Below are 23,738 nucleotides of genomic sequence, written 5' to 3'. Positions count from 1 at the left end.
AGGCAAAGCATGCCTGCTGGAACATACTCTCATGACTAGTTCAATTAACTCTTACTGCCTTGAAGGACAGTGGCCCAAAATATATCTAAAATACCGTAACTCGTGTTCTATTCAATAATTACCATGTTCCAATTCACAGTGTAAATGATCTTCTGTTGCTTGATTTCACAGGAAATGACAGACATCACAAATGTGTCATCTGACTTAGGTATTTGCCAAAATGAAAGGGTGGGGGGAGGAGGGAAGTGGAAAAGTCTATATTGTTCAAATTTTTCCTTTAGGGGAAAAATAGTTTGTTTACTTACATGTTATTTCCTTTTAGTGCAATTTTATAGTCAAAATTGGGAGAAGTAGGAAAATTCATAAGTCTTAATGTTCACTGACTACAGGTTATCAGGGAGGTTTTTTTAAGTGCATATTTTCTTCTCGAAATTGGGATAAAATTACCCCAAAGGAGAAATGTTCAAGATAAAAAGGAAAGGAGGCTGATCACTTATGTATATATTCTGTTGGAAGTGGGCAGGCAAACCTCAAGCAAGGTGCAGGCCTAGGGAAATCTGCAATTAAGTAGAAGTAACTTGGGCCACAAGTTCACTAACTCCTGCCAGGCCATTCATAGAGAAATGCAGATTCATATTAAATGTTTCCACCCAGGGCCACATATACCAAAGAAATATGAAATTATTCTCAGAAACTGGCCTGCCAATAGGGTATAAACTTATAAAATTATAGGTGTGAATTATTTTATACCCTCCCAAACTGGGGCTAAAGCAAGTTATATTTGTCAAACAGAATGATTACAGGACTGGGTCGACCACACAAAGTAGATGGTCAGTCAAAAAGCACTTAAGGGACTGTTTATGTGTTGGGCAGTTGTCACCCTGACTGGTCACAATCCCAATAATTTTCAATTCTCCAGTCAAGACAAAGTTCTGATGGTGGGAAAAGTCCCTTTGTCTACACTGTCAATCTTAGGCAAGTCATTTAAACTCCCCGAGCCTCAGTTTCTTTATCTACAAAATCATTTGGATTAGATGGTCTCTGAATTATCTTCTAGTTCTAGACACATGACGCATTCATTCATTTGTTTGTTCCATAAATATATACAAAATATACGCAAGGTACCACAGGAAAGACAATCGTAATACAATTTAGAGTGAAATTTCAGTTCAACTCTCAGTTCTGCCACTTTCTATCTGTAAAACCTTGGACATGTCACTCAGTGCCTCTGAGTCTCAATTCCATCTTCTGGAAAATGAGATTGGGGCTCAGTAGATGATTTCTATCTGGTTCTAAATCTGTGATCTTCAGTTTTGTGACACAATCCCTGCCACCTTCAAGAAGCTTGCCTGAAGACATGGGCAAGTTATATTCTCCCCAAGGTCTATTTTTATCTGAAAAATTATATTGTTGAATCTACAAGGTGATTTTTACATTGAAAATTCTGACAGCCTAAGTGAACACTTGCTATGTGCTAAGGGGCTGGCTAAGCGCTGTGGTGGCATGGGCCTTGCCTTCATGGCACTTTCAGGCCATTTGGGGAGATAATAGGCAGAGAAATCATTGTACCGGTGTTATGGTGAAGCAGAAGGCCCAACGTCCTAGCCCTTTCTTCTCCTGTGTATTTTTCCTCCAGGTCTATTTGTGTTTGGGGGAGTTCCTGAGTGGCGAAACATTTTGTGGGAGTAACTATTATCTAGGTGGAGTTTTTCTAGAGCCGAGTCATCTGTGCACTTGATCCCTGGCCTAAAATCCCAATTTAGTTGTAATTCTTCCCTTTTCTGCCTTCCCAGAAATAAAAGGACAAGTTCAGATTCTAACATATCTCGACCTGTGTGAAATAAAACTTTTGGCTCTAGCTCTCACTTGGCCGAGGTGCAGCGTTCTCCTGGGGGAAATGGATCACACAGAACAGTCACTGCTGCTCAGGGTCATCTACGGTAGTGACTTCCCGTCTCCCTCACCCCGTCCTCAAAGGGGTTGATGGGAGAGAGGGAGAAAATGGGTGGCATCTCTCTATTCCTGTGATCAGTGGCTGCCTGTCTCCAATACTACCTACCACACGGCTACGTTCACTTATCACATATGGCGCCCTACTCCCACCGGGGTGCCAACTTCTTACCTTGCTTGGCTCAGGTGGCTATAACTTAGGACTGAGCCAGACACGCACGTCTGCGCCTGCTCCCAAACACCATCTCATGGCTGAGGAAGTGCCCCAGGTTGCAGGCAGGGGGTCTGCGTTGCCACAGAGGACGAGCAGGCGTGGATGGGCCTTCGCCCGCATGCGGATCTTTTCCCTGCTGTGTACTTCACCCTTCCACGCTTAGTCCCCCAGGGCTGCTCTGAGTCTCAGCTCTTCCCTCTTGTGTACTCCACATATTCCATAATTCTGCAGTATCTTTTCCATCTTTTCCCCTTTTCTTCAACACGTCACCCGTATATGGTTGAAGCAGCATGTCTAGTTTTTTCCCCATTCCAATCCATTTTCCACCTATGCTAAAAGGACATTCTACTAGTATTTATCTGCTCAAGCCCCCTCCCACTCAATAAACTCAAACCGATTGCTTCCTATTGGCTGTAGGATCAAATATAAACTAGTATTTAAATGCCTTCAACAACCTGGCCCCAGGCTACCTTTCTAGGTTAATTATCCCTTTCTGTACCCTTTGGGGTAGCAACTGTCTTTTTCCTCCGGTTCCTTACATCTAACTCTACATCTTCCCTCTCTGTGGTTGGAAGGTCCTTTTTCACTCTTGCCTCATAAATTTGTTTCTTTCAAAGCTCACCTCCAAAGTTAGCTTCTACATGAAGCCTTTCCAGATTCTCCCAGATCCTAGGGCCTACCCTTGCAAAATCATCTTGTCTGTATTTTGTATACATCTTCCCTACATTTATTTACCTAAGTGTTGTCTCCAGGATGTGGGCTGCTAGAGGGCAAGGAACATTTCATTCTTGCCTTTGTATTCTGGTAGTGTGACTTATTCAATTGATACTGCCTTGAACATACTTCTGAGGGCCCTCCTTGGTTTGTGTAATCCCTTTAAAGAAGGATCCTAAATTATGGTGATGTCATCTTATAAATTTATGGTTTGGCTAATCCCTCACAAGGTAAATTAATACAACAAATAATTATTAAATGTTCACATTGTACAATCTCCTGTACTAGGTTCTAAGAGCAAAAATAAACAAGTCATATTCCTTGTACTCTAAGAATTTGCAATTTAGTAACCATAATGAAATGTATAGATACGTGTAACTAAAACTAGAATATGGTAAATACTTAAAAGGAATACGATATATTAAGATGAGGGTGAACTCATTTCAAATTAGGAAATATTAGGGAAGGCTTCGTGAAAAAGGTGGCATTTTATTTTATTGCCAGAGATGGGATGAAAAGTGAATTTGTGTGAACATGAACAGGGGAATAGGTTTAGGGAAACAGGAACAAAAAGCATAGAAGAGAGAAAGCATGTTTGGAAGAGAGGAGTCTAGTTTGGTTGAAACACGAAATGGCATTTAGAGAAGGCTTGAAAGGTAGTTTGTAGCCAGATCACAGGTCTGGAACATTGACTATTCAGTGGGCAATGGGCAATGGGTCATTGCTCTACTTGAAACTGGCTTCATACTTGGGCTGACTGGGCCAGCGGGGAAGTCAGGGCTGGAGCTGAGACAGGAAGGAAACTAAGGACTTGAACTCTAAAACCCAACATTAGCCCAAGAACTCCAGATTTCCTGGTATTTCTCCATGGCCCAACATATTTGCATATAGTAAGGCTTATTAAGTATTTTTTCATTAATTGTCTTCTCTGATACGCCAGTTCTGTGAAGTGAGAGTCTGTTCCATTTTTGGCTTCATATGCTCTGGGCTAGCACCAGTGTCTATACTAATGGCTCCTTCTCCTTTACTAGCTCATTGCCATTTGGCTACCAGTTAATTATGAGCCAAGGATAAAAGTTAAAAAGTCCCTGTTCTCAAGGAATTGCTACTCTAACTGGGGAAGCCACAACTATGTACTCACAAGATAGATCCAAAGTAAATGCAGCGCCCTGGACCAGACCTCTTGCAGAAGATAGTTGAAGAAGTCAAAGAAGGCAAGAAGAGGAAATGAGGAAAGAGAACATTTCACGTGGAGTAAACAGCTTGTGTCAATATACAGAGACTGGGAAATAGTGTCACGTTTGGTGGATTGCTAGGTCAGTGACAATGGAAGCGTAGTGCTGGGTTATAAAGGGCTTTCAAAGCCAAAGAATGACAGATGATAGGAAGTCACTAACATTTACTGGAGGGTTGAGGGGTGTGATATGGTCAGCTCTGAGCTTTAGAAGGTCACGTTAGCAGCCATTGGGGATGGCGAGGAGAGAGGAGAGGCTTGAGGCAGATGACAACCAGCAGGTTACCGCAATGGTCCACAACACGAGATAAGCACCTCACTGGGATGGTGGTGTGAGCAGAGAAAAGGGGAAGGGGGAGATAAAGATGTTGGCATTACACCAAAGAGTTTCACCTTTACTTTGTTGGTACAGAAGGGTCATTAACAATGTTTGAACAGGGGAATAACATAAATAAAAACTGAGTTTTAGGAATATTAACCATATGGTATGTGGGATGAATAATAAAGTGGTAAAACTAGATAAAAGACAAGAAACTCAAAAAGCACAAGTCAAAATGAGTCATAAGATGTGAAAGTGAGGATTAAAATTATTTTGCACTAAAGAAAGGAGGGAATTCAAAGGTGACAAGTTTTGAGACTGGTGACTAAAAAGATTTCTTAAAGAGTATGTATGTGAAGTGAAGGAATATTTTATTTTATATATGTTGAGTTTGGAATCGATCACTGAATAACTGCTTCTATTACTAGTTTTGAAATTTTAATTGTCATATTTCAGGCTTTCTTAAAGTGGGGTATGGCTGTACTTGAACATACCAGGGGGTCCCATCCAATGCCTAATATTTACATTACCTGCATGGATTCTGCAGCTTTCCTCTAAATTCTATTTTGTCTTCATTCTCTAACCACTAGTCTACCTCTCTCTCAAGAACTTTCTCCCTATTTTTATTAATCAACAAATAAGCCTTGAAGCACTGATTATCTTATATCAGGCACTTGGGCTTGAGAAGCTGACATTCAATGGAGACATCTTTGTCTCTATTTCTGCTGTATTTACTCTTTTTTTGGATTAAGTTGACTATAAATCCTCTTTGCAAGTCTACTGTTGCCTAATGACTGAGGGGTGGGGGGAGTTAAAAAGGGTAATATATAGTCTTCTGGGTTAGCTACATCTGGAGAACAGAAGTTAAAGAGGGAGAAAAACAGGTTGACATAGGTTTCACTATTATGTTTTTATTTACCTTGGTTCTTTCATTTTTCAGACAGGGGAAGAGCAAGAAGGAACTAATGATTAGGCAGACAAATTTAACGATTCCTAAAACTTTGCTTGGAATCGTACTGAATCACATCATTCTACGAACTAAATTTATGGATTTCTCTTAATTAGAGAACTATTTTTAAAAATTAAGTTTGACATATCTTTGATAATGTTTACAACTTAGGGTAAATGTTTCTTTATAAATTGTATTTTAAAGTAAGCTTTGAGGTACTGACTTTCCTTTTCATGTTTTTCATGCAAGGCGCCACAGTGACTCAACATGAGAACAAAGGGAAGAGAGAACGATTGGGGTCTATTCTCAGTACCACTACTCCTTGCCATTAAAAATCTTCACCTTGCCAAAAACTGTGGGGAAAGTAGACAGCAAGAGATTTGTGCTATTTGCTTCCTATCATTTTAAAGAATGTCTGCACACTGAGCACCCACCAACTGCTTTTTTCCTGTTTACTCCTATTTGACCTTGAGGAAAATGTTTTATAAAATTTAAGGAACTCTAAAAATGTGGGGCTGTTAGAGAAGTGCAGTGATATAGAAGAAAAAGTACTGGTTCTGGGATCAGAACTGGTTTCAAAACCTGCCTTTAAAAAGTTATTACTGGGGGCAGCTGGGTGGCTCAGTGGATTGAGAGCCAGGCCTAGAGACAGGAGGTCCTAGGTTCAAATCCGGCCTCAGACACTTCCCAGCTGTGTGACTCTGGGCAAGTCACTTGACCCCCATTGCCTACCCTTACGAATCTTCCACCTATAAGTCAATACACAGAAGTAAAGGGTTTAAAATTAAAAAAAAAAAAAAAAGTTATTACTTAATGTCTTTGGATCCAGTTTCCTTATTTATAAATGACAGGTTTGGCCTTCATGGTCCTTGAGGCCCCTTTCAGGGCTAGGTCTAAGACCCTACATTCCTTATTAATGTTTCTGACTTTCAAAACATAACAAAATTGTCTTCCTGCTTCCCCTCCAGTTTGCTACCTTGTTTGAGCAGAGAGAAATATCTCATTGTAATACGGTTACATGGTGGAACTAAGCCTACGGAATTATTTTAGTTAACTTAGTATAAGTTATTGTAGTGGTCAATTTAAAAAAGAGAATTAAATAGCTTTTACAATATACTTACACATAGATATTTATACACATCCATATAGATTTTACCTACTTTAATACTTCATAACAAAGACTTTTTTGGGAGTATAGAATGCCTATTATCTAATAAAAACACCTCAGCAAAAAACAAATTCATCCTCATTTCTGATATTTAAGCATCAGCCCCCCCCCCCCCAACTATTTTATAGATTAAAATTTCAGCTAGTTTGACAATTCACTTAGGCACTGTTTAGGTATTTTTTAGAAAAGGGCAATTATAAATTGATTGATTGATTGATTGTGTGTGTGTGTGTGTGTGTGTGTGTGTGTGTGTGTGTGTGACACACATACACATATCTTTTACTTCAACTTAAACATTTTTATTGACTTTTTATTTTTACATCACTTTAATTTCTCAATATATCTTTTACCCCCACAGTACATGCAGTGTTCCATACCTATGAATTATCTCTGGAAAGGAGAGGGTGCATTTTCATATTTTTTCATCATGTCCAAGCTTGCTTGTCATAATAAAAATGTTCAGATTTGATTTTTTAAAATTCTTTCTATTTACACTGTTGGAGTCATCATGCATAGACATTTTTTACAGGTTTAGTTTATTTTACATTTCCCCTGGTATTATTTGTATTTTTCATATTATTATATAACACAATAAATTCCATTACATCATGAACCACAATTTGTTGAGCCGTTCTTCAAATGATGTAGTCTAAGCATTCTAAAGAGACCTGGTACTCTTACTAATATTACTAATGCTCTGAGCATTTAAGAAAATGCCTTTGGGATTTTAGGAAAATGTAATCTCCTTGGGTGTCAGAACTATTTTTAATTTTGGTACATATTTTTCCAAAGCCTTCTGTAGTGTGCTTACTGAATACCAAATTATTAGTCTAGATTTGCTTCAGCAGATAAGTAATGTGAGATTACTTATTACAGAGCTTGCAGGAAGCAAAATTCTGTAGATATTTTATTTTTATTCCAAGCTAAAATTGCTTTTTACAATTTGCTTAAGGCAATATCAAATATGACAAATTTGAGTACAGATTTATCAGAAAGTTACCAAAGACAAGGAAGGATATAAAATTTTTTTTATACTAGTATTTTAAATTTATCTATTCAGAGCAATATAACATTTTTGGTGTTTTATATTCTGTAATCAGTATGGCCTATATGATATGGGCTATTTTGTGGTTTTATTTCATTTGAAGACCAGATCATCGAACATTTTGGAAAAAACATTATTACCCAGGAAACAGTAATCAGAATGAATTAGACTGTTAAGCTCAAAATTTGTATCCCCACACCTGATCTGTCTTTTAATTCCAACTTCTTTCCACAGACCAGGAAAAGAAAACTGTCCTGAAAACCTGTTTCTCAAAAGGAACAGAATGGAAATCAGAACACCAATAATCAAAACAAAGTAGGACAAGACTTGGTTTAAGATGTGTTAATAAACAGATGCAGCCTTGGAGAGCCAGGAGTAATTAATACATTATATATGCTATGTAGGCACTCTGCTAAATTCTGTTGTGAATAATGTAACAATATTTTAAAGACATTTCAATTTGAGTCAGTTTTCTGTTCTCATTAGCAGTTAAGTATCAAGGCAGTAGAATAGTCCACATGTATAAACTCAATACCTGCAAGTTTATCAGAACCTGTAATTTCCATGAAAGTCACAATTGCCAACTAAGAGAAAATTGATAAATGGACAATCAAAAAAGTCAATGGAACCATAAAAGTTTTAATTATGCTTTAGTTAACTTGTAAAAAGACATAAATCATCAATTTTCACGAATCTTTAGGTGATATAACTGCAATAGCCTATTAGTCATGTCTATTGTTTTTTTTGCCAAGAACTTAAAGCATGTTTTGGGTATAAAGTCTTTTGCCCTCACAATACTCTTTGCAAGACAAGAAGTAGGAATCATTCTCATTTAAAAGATGGGGAAATGAGGCACAAAGATTAAGTGATTTGCCACTGTGTATTAAAAGGAACCTTGATTCCTTTACTAAACACTATTAAAAACATACTATATAGAGATGGGCAAACTTTTTAAAGAGGGGGCTAATGGAAAGGGAATGCTCATCTGTCGGTCTGTTTCTAAGGCAACTCTTTCGGAGTTTCATTGTATTGTATCCTTCTCATTGTATTCGTCAGATTAGGAATAATGTCCCACCCAGGGATAGAACATTTTAGGGGGCCCCCATCTGGGCCTGAGGCAGCATCTGGCCCTAAGGCCATAGTTTGCCCATCACTGGTATAGACTGAAGTCTCTCTCTCTCTTTTTTTTTTTAAAACCCTTGTACTTCGGTGTATTGTCTCATAGGTGGAAGATTGGTAAGGATGGGCAATGGGGGTCAAGTGACTTGCCCAGGGTCACACAGCTGGGAAGTGGCTGAGGCCGGGTTTGAACCTAGGACCTCCTGTCTCTAGGCCTGACTCTCACTCCACTGAGCTACCCAGCTGCCCCTGAAGTCTCTTTTAAAAATGGGAAGTGCTGCCTAAGATAATGAGATGAGTATTCTGAAAAAAATTAATTTAAGGTGTTAGTCAAGATCTGACCCCAAAAGCAGTAGTAATTTCAGATATTCCTTTTATATTCCCTAAGGTTCCACTATTATAGTCTCAAGGTAGGGATAGCAAAATACTGAAATGAGTTTAAAATAATACTATTCACCCTCAGAGCATGGCCAAATGGCATCAGAATTACTCTAGAAGGCTCAGTTTCCACTGGATAGTTTTATTGATCTTCGGAGGTATAAAAAGTTCTGCACCTGAAAAAAAAAAAAGGCAAAGAAAATGGAAAAATCTGAATGATACATAGAAAGAAAATGTCTATCTTGAGTGGGAGAAGCTAAAATTATATGCTAAAATGAAATGAACCCATGGATTCTAAGATCCTGGAAATTCTACATTTCAATATTTGGTTGACAAACTATTAACAAGAACCAAAGAAACAATTTTAATCTTACTCTTTCGTCTATTACTAGAAATAAATGGTTATACTTGATGTTCTTTGGGAACTACACACTACTTTCCTTATGTATATAAAATGGAAAGACAATACTCATTTATTTGACTCTACACCAAGAAATAAAATTTGGTAGTGAGGTAGGGTATTTGGGAAAACAAAAACTTTGTATCCTCCCAATCCTGCTCTCTTACCAAAAATTTTTCTAGTTTCCTAATACACTATATCCAACTTCAAGAGGTAATAAAATCCTAGAGTCACCTACATTGCTTTGATTAGATTCTATGTAAAATCTTGATTTAACAAGAGGTTTTCAGCTGACAGTTCACATTTCTAAAGCTCTATCAAGTTTCTAAATTAATGTTTAATATAACCAAAGAATCTGGATAATCTTAATGATCCTCAAATTTGCTACAAATAAAATTTGACTTGAATGTTAAATGCATTTCTATCAATCTAAAACCAAGAACTTATGAAAACAGTGATCAGAAACAAAAAGTTAGTATAGTTTTTCTTCAGTTTACTAACGTTTCTTTGAACGTTATTTCTTTGAAAAACTAACCCTGGAGTACAGAAGGTGAAGCCTTTTGCTGTCGATAGGAGGCCATGATACTGTTTGCAGTTGAATTGGGTCCCAGAACCTATGCAAAAAACAGAAATATAATTAGCAACACATTAAAGATGCATTTTATTGTTGTTGTTGTGGGTGCAAACTGTTTATAGCATTCAAAGGATCTATGATGAATGAGGACAGAGCTTCCTCAAGGTATTCTGACAGCAGAACTACACAATTCTCAGAGGCCTACGAATTTATGAACTTCAAAAATAGCTTTATTTAGACCTTTCAATTCTTTACTAGAGGAAAAAACTTTGATTTTAAGGATCAGACCCTATTATGTATGCATACTTGCATACATGCTAAAAAATATTGCTAGGAATTCACTGATTGATGCTACATGTTTATAACAAAAAATAGGTATTCTGTCATTTCCACAAAAGTTGCATAGATTTAGTGTCTGAGAAGATGATGAATGTCTAATACAGGGGTCAGCAACCTTTTTGGCCGTGAGAGCCATAAACACCACATTTTTTAAAATGTAATTTCGTGAGAGCCGTACAGTGCTCACAGTGCGCGCTCCTGTAATAGCGCCTGAAGAAAAATTGACTTTATGGCTCCTGCAGAAAGAGCCATATCTGGCCCTCAAAAGATCCAGATATGGCTTGAGAGCCATATGTTGCCGACCCCTGATCTAATAGAACTATAAGGAGAAAAAAAAGGTATTATAAATTTCTAGTCAGTTATTTAGCCAAAAAGTTGTAATCTCAATGAAGCTGATCATTTTTAAAAACATAATTTTATTTTGACTTTCATCAGGTGACAAGTATAGGTAGGTATTCAAAAATGACCAAGAACATAAAAAAAGAGAAGAAAAGTATGTGAACTGGAAGCTATTAGCAAACAAATCAAAACTCAAACTGAATCTAAGAGATTAAGGCCTAGTGAGACAGCATGGCAAAGAAGATAGAGCTAGTGTCAGAGTAAAAAAGACAGTGCCTACCTTGGGCACATTCTATGTGTCAAGGAGCAAATTGCTTAGCCTGTGAATGTCAGTTGCTGACCTCCTCTACCAAAGATATCATAGGTCTGGAATTCCTCCCCACCACTCCCAACCCCATGGAATGATGAATATGAAGAATTCACAGGTATATGGGAAAGCTTATATGATCTAATGCAGCACATAGAAAACAAAACCAAGAAAATATATACCGAATACTAATAATGTAAATAAAACTCTAAAGGGCATCTAAACTCAAGAGGCCTTCTTCAGATCTCATCTGGAATACTGGGCTCAGTTCTGGGCATCACAGTACAGACACACTGATAAGAAAAATAATATCTAGACCAGTGGTTCCCAAACTTTTTTGGCCTACCGCCCCCTTTCCAGAAAAAATATTACTTAGCCCCCTGGAAATTAATTTATAAAAAATTTTAATAGCAATTAATAGGAAAGATAAATGCACCTGTGGCCATCACTGTAGCCCCTGAATCACTGCAGCACCCACCAGGGGGCGGTAGCGCCCACTTTGGGAATCACTGATCTAGAAGATGGCAATCAGGATAATGATGAGTTTTGAGTCTCGGACAAGCTAACATAGTAAAAATGACCATCCTACCCAAATTAATTTACTTATTTAGTGCTATACTTATCAAAGTACCAAAACACTTTTTTACTGAATTAGAAAAAACTATAACAAAGTTCATTTAAAAGAACAAAAGACCAAGAATATCAAGGGAAATAATGAAAAAAATATGAAGGAAGGTGGCCTAGCAATACCAGATCTTAAACTGCACTATAAAACAGTAGTCATTAAAACAATATGGAACTGGCGAAGAGATGGAAGGGAGGAAGTTAAACCCTTAACTTCTGTGTATAGGCTCATAGGTGGAAGAGTGGTAAAGGTGGGCAATGGGGGTCAAGTGACTTGCCCAGGGTCACACAGCTGGGAAGTGGCTGAGGCCGGATTTGAACCTAGGACCTCCTGTCTCTAGGCCTGACTCTCAATCCACTGAGCTACCCAGCTGCCCCCTGCTATGATTAATCTTGAGCATCATATACAATCTTCTTTTTCTTTTCGGAAATATTCTGGATGATGTATGTCAAAGTTATAATAAAAACAAAAGACTCACTCTGCATCCAGGCAAGACATTTAACCTTTTTTTCAGGCCCAGTTTTTAAATTTGTAAAGTAAATTTGTAAAAAAAAACTCTACCTGCCTCAAAGGGTTTATATGTAAAGAACAAAATAAGTAAAATGTCAAAATGATTTGAAAACCAGAAAGCTCTAAAGTTTCAGAGATTACAGTATTTGTGAATTCCATTTCTGCTAATTTTTAAACTTTCATTTTAGAAGTAAGGTGAGTCATCATTCTGTTCCTTTTTATCAAGTCACCTTAACTAAATTCTTTTGGATTTTAATTTTGTTTACCAATTAGTATAATAAAAATCCAAGCAAATTTATTTTTGGCAACTCAATAAAGAGAATTAAATCTTAAGTTCTCTGGCTTATAAAATGGAAGTTTAAAAACAAAGCAATACAACAAGTTAATTGCGCAATCCCTAAGAATCAAATTAGTGAAAACTCACAGGAATAGCTGGATTTTGCTGATGGGAGGGGTTCCAGATTTCTGGGAGTGATCTTTCCATTAGCTGCAAGGTATCTTCAAACATTTTCTGTAACTCTCTGGCATGTTCATCATACTCAAAGAGAAAGAGGACTTTTAAAATCTGGTAAACCTCATCTAGAAAAAAAAAAAAGATCATCAGGACCTAAGAATAAACTACTACATCCTCAACTCCTTCAATGCTACAGTCATAGGTTGTTTTTTCAAGGAGAACACAGACAATATCATATACTACAGCTATAATCCCTTATATTTATTCCCCTCCTCCAAACAACAAACTGCAGTTTTCAGTAGCTCTAGTTTATGGGAAATATTTATACTGTGGCTTAATCTAACTTTCTTTTGGTTTTCTTTAATTCACCAGTGGGTGCTAAGAATTCAAGGTTGACAGTTCTAAGAATTCAGGGTGAAACTGTTATTGCTTTGGAGTGCTCACTTCCTATGAGTTATGTTAACTCCAAAGGCAGGGTCATTTTATGAGAGCATGAGAAATGGCTCTTTCTTTGTCGAAAGTCTCCGGTTTCTTAAGGCTAGGACATTATATACATTACTAGATTCTTGTCAGCTAGTAAGTCTATCCCCAAAAAATTATGTGCTTTCCTCCTAAGTAGTTTCTATGTAAACCAATGTATTTGGCATATGAATATTAAGAATATACCTTTTAATTTTTCAATGCTGTGCACAACTTCACTTAGGGCTTCCAAAAGGGCAAGATCTTCGAGTGGACTCCCTTCTTTCAGGCTGTGTTTCTTTCTTTCTGCTTTTCGGCGATTCTTGGAGGACCTCCTAATAGGAGATTTGAGAATTAAGTTTCAAAAAAAGAAGAATTTCTCACATGAGAATCAGAGAATCTGAGTAGAGTAGGACAGTAGTGAGCAATCTATAAATAACTGAGAACTAGTACTAAGGAAGAAATTGACTAGAAGTAGACTTAGAGGAGATTTAGAATTGGAAGAGACCTTAAAGCCAACAAATCCAGATTCTTTACTTAGACGATAATATTGAGGCCACGAGAAGTTTAGTGACTTGCCCAAAATTACATAAGGAGTATGTGGTAAGCAAATTCAAATGCAAATCCTGAGTTTTATTACTTCCATGCACCTTGCTGCCTCCCTGTAGTTGGCTTACAAAAAAGGGATAGGTCCTATCTTAAGATCCATGATTCCTCAAGGGAAGTTAGTTTAAAAGGGATGAGTGTTCTCAAGAAAGAAATTCTAAAAGAGATCATAAGGGAAAAGACTTGTACAAAAATATTTATAGTTGCACTCTTTGTGGTGGCAAAAAATTGGGAAATGAGGGGATGCCCTTCAATTGGGGAATGGCTGAATAAACTGTGGTATCTGTTGGCGATGGAATACTATTGTGCTCAAAGGAATAAATGAACTGGAGGAATTCCATATGAACTGAACTGGAATGACCTCCAGGAATTGATGCAGAGTGACAGGAGCAGAACCAGGAGAACACTGTATACAGAGATGGATACACTGTGGTAAAATAGAATGTAATGGACTTCTCTACTAGCAACAATGCAATGATCCAGGACAACTCTGAGGGAATTATGAGAAAGATGCTATTCACATTCAGAGGAAAACTGTGGAAGTAGAAACACAGAAGAAAAATAACTGCCTGATCACACGGGTGGATGGGGATATAATTAGGGATACTGACTCAAAGTGAACACCCTAATGCAAATATTAATAATATGGAAATAGGTCTTGATCAATGACTCATGTAAAACCCAGTGGAATTGTGTGTGGGCTATGGGAGGGGGTGGGATAAGGGGAGGGATAGAACATGAATCCTATAACCATGGAGAAATGTTATAAATTAATAAATTAAATTTAAAAATAAAAAAAAAGGGAGAGAGAAATTCTATGGAGATAAACAAAAATGATTCCAATATGGCCCATAAGAGGGAGATGACTAAAGGACTCAAGTTTCTGAAAAGGGAAGGATTTATTGACCAAGTTGTCTGAAGAAAGGTCAGATATTTAAATTCATCCAATAGAAGCTTGAAATAAATGCTAATGAATGTTAAAGGGCTTTTTACCTGGGCTTGGAGAATAAGGTAGAGATCTTTGGGTGGATAATAATAATAGGGGGGGATGGAGAAAAGGAAGAACTAACAAGTACAATTTTACTTTTCTTCCCTACCAAATAAAATTATCCTCAAACAACTAAATGTAGGGAACAAAACTAACAGGAAATTAAATCCTAAGACAATAAGTGAGGATATGATACGAGGAGATGTTATTACTGAGATTTGAGTTAAAATATCATCTAGTACTATTTCCCTATTTTACATGTAGGGAAATTGAGGCCTAGAAGGGATGGATGATTTGCCCAAGTTAACACAGCAAGTTAGTGGCAGAACTAGGTTTCAAATGCAGATTCTCTGCCTTTAAATTCAGAGCTCTTTCCACTAGTGAATGCTAAAGCCTGTGTACTGGATATACCAAACACTTGAATTTTATAGTATGAAGATCACAGTGCTAGAAATATAAGAAATTGATTAAGAATCAGTAAACATACGCAGATATCCTAGAATTACTATGAGAGTATTTGCCACTTATGTCACTACCACTCATGATACTGCTGGTTTCAGAGAAAAGGTCTGACTCCTGGCCATTAGGCATGTCATCATCTGAAAGAGAAGAGAAATAAACAAAATTTTCTTTATTCATGATTAAAGACATAGAAGAACATTTGTTCATTCTGAGTTTCCCTTCCAACAAAATTTTAATTCAACACTGTAGGATGACTATGGTAAACTTAATAGAAAATGGGAAAATACATAGCTGGAAAATAAATTCCAGAAGGTTCACTTTAAAGTTAAACAAGACCATATAAAATGTGCTATAACTAAAGTTATTTTTCTCATATTACCATGAAGTGTAATATGCAATGATAGAACAAGCTTTGGTCACCGTATGCAAAGTGCCTAATTTAGCACTTACCTGGATTCCCTTGTTGTACTTGTTCCTTTAACTCTCTAACCACCAGTAAACGCTTTCTATGGCGAGTAAAAATGGCTTTCTGAGAGTCCATAAACACCATATAATTCTTTTGGGCTGTATGGTAAGAAGGAAAAAAAGTTTTCGAATGGTTTTAAAGGCAAAGAGGCACAAGTAAAGGTTAAAAAAAAAAAAGATCAGGAAGGAACAAATGTTTCAAATTTTCTAACCTAGTTAGCAAAATTCTCATTAAGCAATATAGTACATATCTTACAATTTTAGTAAAGGAAAAAAGGAAAGTGGAATGCCAGTCACCTTTCTGTAGTACAGTATTATGGTTAATAAAGCACTAAAATTAATATAGAAAATAAAATAAAAAAGAATTTTATCACTTGACTAAACCCTTAGGGAGAAAACTTATCTTAAGACATCAAGAAAATAAATCAGCAAAACAGAAGAATGAGGCATTAAAGTGGGGATATATAGAGTATGATATCTTAAAAATATAGAGTATGCTATCTTAAAAATAAAGAAAGGAGAGGACTTCAAGGATAGTCAAGCCAATTCTAAATGATGAAAAGGAGTCAAGGAGAAAAAGGATTGGGGAAAAAAAGTCACTAGATTTATAATACTGGCATATATAATAATGGCTTCTTTAAACTTAAAAGCTTAAAACTCCACTGAGATTTTTGGGATACTTTATCGTGCTTTAAGCTTTGTAAAGCACTTCACAAATATTAATTCGTTTTATTCACAGAACAAATCCTGGGAGGTAGGTGCTATTATTATCCTCATTTTACAGGGGAGGAAACTGTGGCAGACAGCAGTTAAGTGACTTGTCCAGGATCACAAAGCTAATAAGTGTCTGAGGCTGGGTTTGAACTTGGGTCTTCCTGATTCTAAGTCCAGTGTTCTATACCTGTGCCACCTAGCTATCACTCTAAAGACTGACAGTACTGGAAAAGACAACAGTTAGGATATCTCAGGTTCTTTCACCTCCACATTTCAATAAGTCATTCTAAAGCAACTGAGTCTCAATTTAACAAAATGAAATACTCACCTTCTAAAATGGAAGGTTTAATATTGGTTTCTATGATGTCAAGCCTGTTGTACTTGTAAATCTAGAAGCAAAAACTCAACAATGATAACAGCAACAATGTGAACAGACTTTCTCCAATGATAAAGAAATGTTCTTTAGGAATAGCTCATTTTAGAAAGTGAACATCTTTTCCAGTGAATTAGCAATTTGGAATTACTGGGTTCTATAAAGCTAAGAAAAGTAAAGCTTACTAATGTCAGACCAGATATAAATATAAATATCTATTACATTAGGGCTAAGCTGATCCCAATAGTTATAGTAAAAGTACATAAAACATGGGCCTTATCTAAATACATTCCTTACCTAAATTCTTTATCTAAATACATTCACTTATCACTACCCTTAACTCAATGTCTGTCACAAACAACAGTTTGAAAATGATCTTACCAATCTTAGTGCTTCTTCCCAAAGAGCTCCTTCTAACAGCAATAGAACAGCTTCTTCATAATCCTGACGGGAGAATAAAAAATAAGGCAATAATTTGTGCATAATCCTCAACATATGACAGCTTTCAAAAATGTTAAAATTAAATGATATTAAGAAAGATATGGTCAAAATTCTATAAGCACTCTTGATCAACTTCTGTACTCATGTAAAGGACAAAATTAGGGTTTTTCCTACTTTTTAATGATCTTAAATGGCATTTAAATTGTTCTATTCTTCAATGTGTAGTTGTTAAGAAAAAGAAGAGGGCACAAAGAACACTGGATTGGGAATCAGTATATGGCATTAGGAGTCAAGAGTATTGTGTTTCACTTTCAGATCATCCATTGGCTCACTTCATTGATTTAATACACATTTCTCTAATTATACAATAAATATGAAAATACCAATGATAGTAAGGATGAATGATAAAATGTTATATGAGAAATAATCATGGCAGATGACATTTATAGTTTATAATGTATTCCATATCCTTAAACTTGGTGAGGAAGATAATGTAAATAACACTGTCTATTTTATAGATAAGTAAACTGAGGCTGTGGGATTAATTGCCAGAGCTTATAATTAGCAGGCCAGGATTAGAGCCTAACATTTTTTGGTTCCAATTTTTTGGTTCTTTCTACTACTCAATGTTAGACATTTTGGGAAGAAATGCAAGTTATGTGTACCCAAGGTATCCTAACATTTGTACTGGTCTTTGAAAGCAGGAAATAAAAAATATTGGAAATAGATGGGACCCTAGAGAGACCTAGTCTAATCTCCTCATTTCAGAGTGAGGAAGTTCAGAGAAGGGGAAAGTGATCCTCAAAATTGCATATATAGATGGCAAAGGAAGGATTTGAATCCAGGTTTTCTGATTCCAAGTCTAGTGCTTTTCTCCTATTTTCTTAGCTAAGCTGATGTGTTACAGGTGTACCTGAAAGTTATGGATGCGTTCCAGAAAAGAACTGTGAAACATATTTAGGTAAACTTAATCCACTGTTCTATAGTAGGTCAATAGCTCCCCCTGCCCTTTTTTTTTTTAACCTTACCTTCCACTTCCAAGGCAGACAAATTGTAAGGGCTAGGCAACAGGGGTTAAATGACTTCCAAAGGGTCACACAGTTAGGAAGTGTCTGAGGCCAGACTTGAAGCCAGACCCTCTCATCTCTGGGCCTAGCTCTCAATCCACTGAGCCACCTAGCTGCCCCTTTTCCTCTCTTTTAAAGAACATATTATTCATTTCTATTAACTTCTTTTCACCTTTTTTTGTAAACTGACTTGCCACCAGAACACTCTCCTACTATTTTTTTTTTGGTTTTTAAATTTTTTTTATCACTATCTTTTGTTTTCACATTGCCAAAATATCTTTCAGTATCACTTCCCACCACTAATCTCTCTCATATCAAATCCTTGTCTGAGAAATTTGATGTGAAGATTTTTTTTCTTATTGGACCATTCCGATTCTTAACTTAGATGCATTAACTTTCTTTGTTCAAAACCTTTTCAATTTTATGTAATTAAAATCTGTATCTACAGTATCCTTTATAATTGTTTCTTACTTCTAATTGGGCTAAGACTACATTTCCTGCCCACTGTTGTCAAAGGTATATGGTATCTCTTCTAATTTTTTTAAAAGGATGATCTTTAATATGAAGGTTATGTATCTATTTTGAATTGTGGGATAGGATATAAGAGGTCTAAGGCTAATTTCAGTCAAACTGCTTCTGAGTTTTCCCATAAGCTTCATTCCTAGGTAATTTATATATTAGGGTTTATTGAACATTGGGTTATTGAGTTCCACACTCTTCCTGCTTCTTCTTTGTGTAGTGTATTCCACTGATCTATTTCTCAATTTTATAACCAAATGATTTTGATAGCTGCTGCTTTATAATCTACTATTCTTTTTTTTTTTTTTTTTAGTTTTTAATTTTTTATAAAAACCCTTACCTTCTGTCTTAGTGTCAATATTGACTCCAAGGCAGAAAAGTGGTAAGGGCTAGGCAATGGGGGTTAAGTGACTTGCCCAAGGTCACACAGCTATAAGTGTCTAAGACCAGATTTGAACCTAGGACCTTCTGTCTCTCTAGGCTTGGCTCTCAATCCACTGAGCCACCCAGCAGCCCCCATAATCTACTATTTTTAATGACTTTAGCTACTGACACTTAATCCTTTTCACTAACTTCTCCCCTACCATTTCCCTAGTAGATCTCAACATTTAATTCATATAACTCAACATTAATTATAATGATTAAACTGGACTCCAAAGAAAAATTAAGAAACTAGATTTCCCTCCTCTGTTGGCAGAGTTGGGGTCCATGGATGTGAATTATGCATATATTGTCAGACATGGCTGATATATTGGTTGCTTTGGCTGAATTGCTTTTTAAAATGTTTTTTTTCCTTGGGCAGAGCCAAGATGGCAGAAGAGAAGCAACTAAGCAGACAAATTCTCCCAATATTACCTCCAAACAACTTTAATGCTTCAAATTAACTTCTGGTGTGGGAGAGCTAACAAAAGATAAAAATGAGACATTTTCCCAGCCAAGACAACTTAGGAAGTTGGCAGAAGTCTGTGACACTGGGATGAGGGTGGCTCAAAGTTCAGGTGGGCAGCAGCACCTTTGGCATGTCACGGAAGAGGCTCTAACAGCAACAGCAGCAGCAGCAGCAGCAGCAGCTTTTGGAGCTCTTGGTTCAGCTGGTCATAAAGAGATTACAGGGGACTTTTTGGTGGTGGTGGGTGCAGCTGGTGCTGATTGGCAACTCTATTGCCTATATTAAATTCTGGGTCATAGTTGAAGGACAGAGAAGATTGCTTGTGGTTATCAGAAGGGAGTAGGGGCACTGGGCCAGAGCCAAGAGAAGCTCTAGTGCTTTCAGCTACAGGGAATCTTTGCTTTTCTGGGTAAAGATCAAAGCATAGACCAGAAAAGTATTGACCACACTTTTCCTAGGGTCACACCATCTTAGAGGCACTGAAAACTTACAGATCCCCAGAATTAGCTCTGAAAACAGTAGCATGAAAACAACCCTAAAGCTTGGTACAGTGTCTCCCCACCTCCAGGTAAGTAGAGTCCAACTTTAACATAAAGTTCAAAATCAAGAAATAGGCTAGAAATATGAGCAAACAACAACAACAACAAAAAGAATTTGATGATAAAAAGCTACTTACTATGATGGCAGGGAGGACCAAGGCAAAAACTCAAAAGAATATAATAATGCAAATATAGCCAAAACCAAAGCCTCAAAGAAAAAATGTAACTGGACATAAGCCAAAAAAAGAATTTCTAGAAGAGTTAAAGGAAGACATGAGGTTGAAGAAAAATTGAGAAAAGAAATGAGAATAATACAAGAAAATAATGAAAAGTGAATTTACAAGGAGCAGTTAGGTGGCTCGGTAGATTGAGAGCCAGGCCAAGCAGCAAGCAGCCCTAAGTTTCAAGTCTGGCATCACACCCTTCCTAACTGTGTGATCCAGGGCAAATCACTTAAACCCTACTATCTAGCCCTTACCTCTCTTGTGCCTTGGAACCAATATTTGGTACTGATTTTAAGATAGAGAGATAGAAGTTATGGTGTTTTTTAAGTGAATTAACAGCTTGGTAAAAGAGGCACACACACAAAAAATACTTTTAGAAAATAATATCTTAAAAAACAAAACTGGTCTACTGGTAAAAGAGACACAAATGTTCACTGATGAAAAGAGCTTCTAAAAAGGCAGAATTAGTCAAATGGAAAAAGAGGCATAAAAGCTCACTGAATAAAATAATTAAAAGTTTAAAATATTTAAAAATTAGGATTGGGCAACTGGAAGCTACTGACTCAATGAGACATCAAGAAATAATAAAACAAAGTAAAAAGAATGAAAATAGAAGAAAATGTGAAATATATCACTGGAAAAAAAACTGACTGGAAAATAGATTGAGAAGAATTAATTTAAGAATAATTAGAGGGAAATGGGTTAAAATGGAGGCAGAGTAAGGAGTAGCTGCTCGATCTCTCCTAACCGAAGCATACAGGGCTCCTCAAGAGGACATAAAAACAAATCCAGACCCCACAACAGGGCGCAGCATTGAAGGTACGTGGAATCGGGGCATTTCCATGCTATAAAGGGGTAAAACAGCTCTCACTAAAACACGAGAGGAAGAAGCCCCTCCGCCATCCCCACACCATGTACAATGCCAAGGCCAGCTCACAAGAGTTAAAGCAGGTTTGGGGCACCCATTAAGTCACTGGCAGCTCCAGGGCTTGTTCCTGAGAGCAGCAAGACTTAGGACCCCAAGAGGCTAAAGAACGCACACAGACTTTCCTGAGCGCCTGAGCGGGTAAAGGCATTGCCCTAGGCGTGGACAAGGATCTTGAGCGCAGGCCTTGGACCTCGAGCGGTGACCCTGTGCAGATGGGAGCACAGCTGTGGAAGCAGCGCCCTGAGACTGCTGAAGGAGCCTTGGGCAGAAGGGCAGACCAGGGACGACCAGGAGGCTCAAGCCGAGAACAACTAGACCTGAGACCTCGGGAGCCTAGAGAGCACAGACAGACCCTGAGTGTGAGGATAAAGCTGAGAAGGCTCTGGGCTAACAACAATGGCAAGCCAAAATCGGGAACCCCAGAAGAGAAAGATTATCAAGAAGTACTCTGTAACACTCGACAACATTTACACAGAGAAAATCCAGACAACAGAGAAGAACAAACAAGTAATCATATCCAAACCTTCCCAAAATAATGAAAACTGGTCACAAGCTATTGAAGAGTTCAAATCTGAGATGATGAGAAAGATGGAAGAGATCTGGCAAGAAAATAACAGTTTAAAAGGCAGAATTTCACAATTGGAAAGTGAGGCTCAGAAATCAAATGAACTGATAAGTAAATTGAAGACCAGAAATGACCAGATTGAAAAGGAAAACCAAAAGATTATAGCTGAAAACCAATCCCTAAAGTCTAGAATTGAGCAATTAGAAGCCAATGATTTCTCAAGACAGCAAGAACAAATAAAACAAAGTCAAAAGACTGATAAAATAGAAGGAAACATGAAATATCTCAATGAGAAAGTGACAGACCAAGAAAACCGGTCTAGAAGAGACAATTTGAGAATCATTGGTCTTCCTGAAAAAGAAGAAATTAATAGAAACTTGGACTCCATACTAAAAGAAATTATTCAGCAAAATTGCCCTGAAGTTCTACAACAAGAGGGCAATATAGACAGTGAAAGGATCCATAGATCACCCTCTACACTAGACCCAGAAAAGACAACACCCAGGAATATAATAGCCAAATTCAAGAGCTTCCAAGTAAAAGAAAAATCTTACAAGAAGCCAGAAAGAGACAATTCAAATATCAAGGAACACCAATCAGGATCACACAGGATCTGGCAGCCTCCATGCTAAAAGACCGCAAGGCTTGGAATATGATATTCAGAAAGCAAGAGAGCTGGGCCTTCAACCACAGATCAACTACCCATCAAAACTGACTATATACTTCCAGGGGAAAGTATGGGCAATCAACAAAATTGAAGATTTCCAAGGATTTGCAGAGAAAAGACCAGGACTAAAAGGAAAGTTTGATATCCAACCACAAAAATCAAGAGAAACATGAAAAGGTAAATAAGAAACAGAGGGGAAAGAAAGAAAACTCATAATTTTTTAAATTTGACTCTTTAAGGGCTTCAATAAGATCTAATTATCTGTATTCCTATGTGGAGAAATGCTATGTATAATTCTCTGTAGTGAACTCTATTCACTATTATAGTATTCACTATTATAGCAATCAGAAGAATAATTCATAGGGAGAGGAGGGAATACTAAATAGTCTAAGATGACATGGGGGGTGGGAAAAAGGGGGGTGAATAGTAGGGGACACCAAGAGAAACTTGAGTGAACAAGAAAAATAGGATATTCTATTACACACAAAGAGGGCATGGGAAGGGGAGGGGACAAATACTATTATAAGAAGGAGAGGAAGAGAGCATTAAGAGGTAATATTTAAACCTTACTCTCAGTGTAATCAACTCAGAGAAGAAAGAGTAGCTATATTATCCCTTGGGATATAAAACTCTATCCAACCCTACTGAGAAAGTCAGAAGGGATAAACCAAGGGGTGCAGGGGAGTGGGGAGGTCAAAAAAGGGAGGGGAGAAGAAGGGGGAGGGAATTCACTAGGCCTTTAAAAATAAAAAGAGGTGAATAATAAGGGAGGGGGTAGAAAGGGAAGTTAATCAAGGGAGGGGATAAGGGATACCGGCTAAAAGCAAACCACTGGTTTAAAAGAAAATAGTGTAAGAAGAAGGAGTAGGACCAGGGGAGGATACAAAAATGTCAGTGAACGCACAACTGATAATTATAACTCTGAATGTGAATGGGATGAACTTGCTCATAAAACGGAAGCAAAGAGCAGAGTGGATTAGAAACCAAAATCCTATCATATGTAGTCTACAAGAAACACATATGAGGCAGGTGGACATATACAAGTTTAAGGTTAAGGACTTGAGCAAAATCTTTTGGGCATCAAATGAGAAAAAGAAAGCAGGAGTGGCTATTATGATTTCTGACAAAGCCAAAGTAAAAATAGATATGATTAAAAAAGACAGGGAAGGACATTACATCCTGATTAAAGGCAGA

The 23,738-nt window shown here is 37.2% G+C and overlaps 1 protein-coding gene across 1 annotated transcript in view; it reads right to left on the bottom strand.

The window, feature by feature from the left end:
- Nucleotides 1–8,899: 8,899 nt before the first annotated feature.
- The window catches only part of ELP1 (elongator acetyltransferase complex subunit 1), a 77,790-nt gene continuing 62,951 nt past the window's right edge, over nt 8,900–23,738 (bottom strand). The window contains exons 29-36 of the mRNA XM_044657218.1: nt 17,087–17,149; nt 16,661–16,721; nt 15,604–15,717; nt 15,179–15,290; nt 13,305–13,432; nt 12,609–12,763; nt 10,026–10,104; nt 8,900–9,266 (exon numbers count right to left, since the gene is read on the bottom strand). Of these exons, the coding sequence (XP_044513153.1) occupies nt 9,199–9,266; nt 10,026–10,104; nt 12,609–12,763; nt 13,305–13,432; nt 15,179–15,290; nt 15,604–15,717; nt 16,661–16,721; nt 17,087–17,149 (780 nt within the window). The 3' untranslated portion in view covers nt 8,900–9,198. The remainder of the gene's footprint in view (nt 9,267–10,025; nt 10,105–12,608; nt 12,764–13,304; nt 13,433–15,178; nt 15,291–15,603; nt 15,718–16,660; nt 16,722–17,086; nt 17,150–23,738) is intronic.

This window comes from Gracilinanus agilis, chromosome 1, assembly GCF_016433145.1.
Source record: "Gracilinanus agilis isolate LMUSP501 chromosome 1, AgileGrace, whole genome shotgun sequence".
Taxonomy (NCBI): Eukaryota; Metazoa; Chordata; class Mammalia; order Didelphimorphia; family Didelphidae; genus Gracilinanus; species Gracilinanus agilis.
This window is presented reverse-complemented; position numbering and strand designations above follow the sequence as displayed.